At 45.9% G+C, this 1,083-nt stretch overlaps 1 protein-coding gene across 1 annotated transcript; it reads right to left on the reverse strand.

Annotated features, from left to right (window-relative positions):
• EMH_0034900 (uncharacterized protein) lies at positions 1 to 943 on the reverse strand (the record flags this gene model as incomplete). The annotated part of the gene is made up of 2 exons (XM_013494922.1): positions 1 to 222; positions 773 to 943. 2 exons carry the CDS (start codon positions 941 to 943, stop codon positions 1 to 3), a joined length of 393 nt encoding a protein of 130 aa, XP_013350376.1.
• Positions 944 to 1,083: the final 140 nt, after the last annotated feature.

The raw sequence follows: 1,083 nt of genomic DNA on the forward strand, positions 1-1,083 counted from the left end.
TTACTGCGGTTTTAGCATCACTGTAGTTGATATGTCTTCATGTCTGTGCTTGTGCATGAAATCTGCGTCATGTGCGGAGAGCTTGTGTTGGGATGCATCGACTTTAGTTCCTTCTGGGGTGGTGAATTGAACGAGACCTTCGAAAAGAAATGCAATTCTGTACAGCCCTAGCGTGTTCTTCAGGTCTTTGATATCCGTCAAGACCAAAAGTTCCGGCAGAGCCTGCACAGTTACAAAAGAACCACAAGCCTATGCTCCAGTATACTTGCTTGTGCGGTTCTGTTGCACTAACTGGTATACAGCCACATGTAGTACTGCACATACCCGTGGTTTCGGCTCTGTGACGTGCTGGAGGGCTTCGTATAGAGTCTTGCAAGAAGGNGTTCAATTCCGCACACTGTTAAGTAAGAAACCAGTCAAGAACCATGGATGTTGGCTTACATTCTGCTTTATCTTCAACGTCGCAGACAAGGTCTAAGTGGTGCTTCTGGAGTGGAATTGTTCCTCCGCTGCCCGTTAAACGTTCCAAGGAGTGTTTTTTGGCCAAGTCCTTTGGATGCTGCGCCATAAACAGATGCAAACATCATTGCAGGCTTGATGTATACCTGAAGAAGGTGCAGTCGGCTGCAGAAAGAGCCGCCTTCGGTATCCCACAAAAATTTAAATTATTAGGCGTTTTTTGATGTACCGCACTATGGCAGCGGTATGTGAAACGCAACAGATTCATTTTGAATCCAAAATGAAGCGTAGATATCGTGGGTACGATTCTTACCTGCAGCATGTTGAGAATCTCAGTACCAAGATTTTCGGGCTTTCGACATTCTCCATCGAATCCCAAAAGCATATGGTCCTTTGCTGCTTGCCCATCAGGCTTCTTCGTGCCTTGCGGCACTCCAGTTTGAGCTTCAAAGTCCTCTTTGCGCATGATGGACGCAATCGACATGTAATGGCACTGCTGTGCTTGGGTTTCAAGCTTGAAACATTCGGGGTCAGAGCAAGTAATCGTTGCCTGAAATGCAAAAGCACCTCATTTCAGAAACCGAGTAAATTTTTGTTTAGCTGTTAAAGCAACCTGCTTGGGAA

Source organism: Eimeria mitis, genomic scaffold (genome assembly GCF_000499745.2).
Source record: "Eimeria mitis Houghton genomic scaffold, Emh_scaff1336, whole genome shotgun sequence".
NCBI classification, from domain to species: Eukaryota; Apicomplexa; class Conoidasida; order Eucoccidiorida; family Eimeriidae; genus Eimeria; species Eimeria mitis.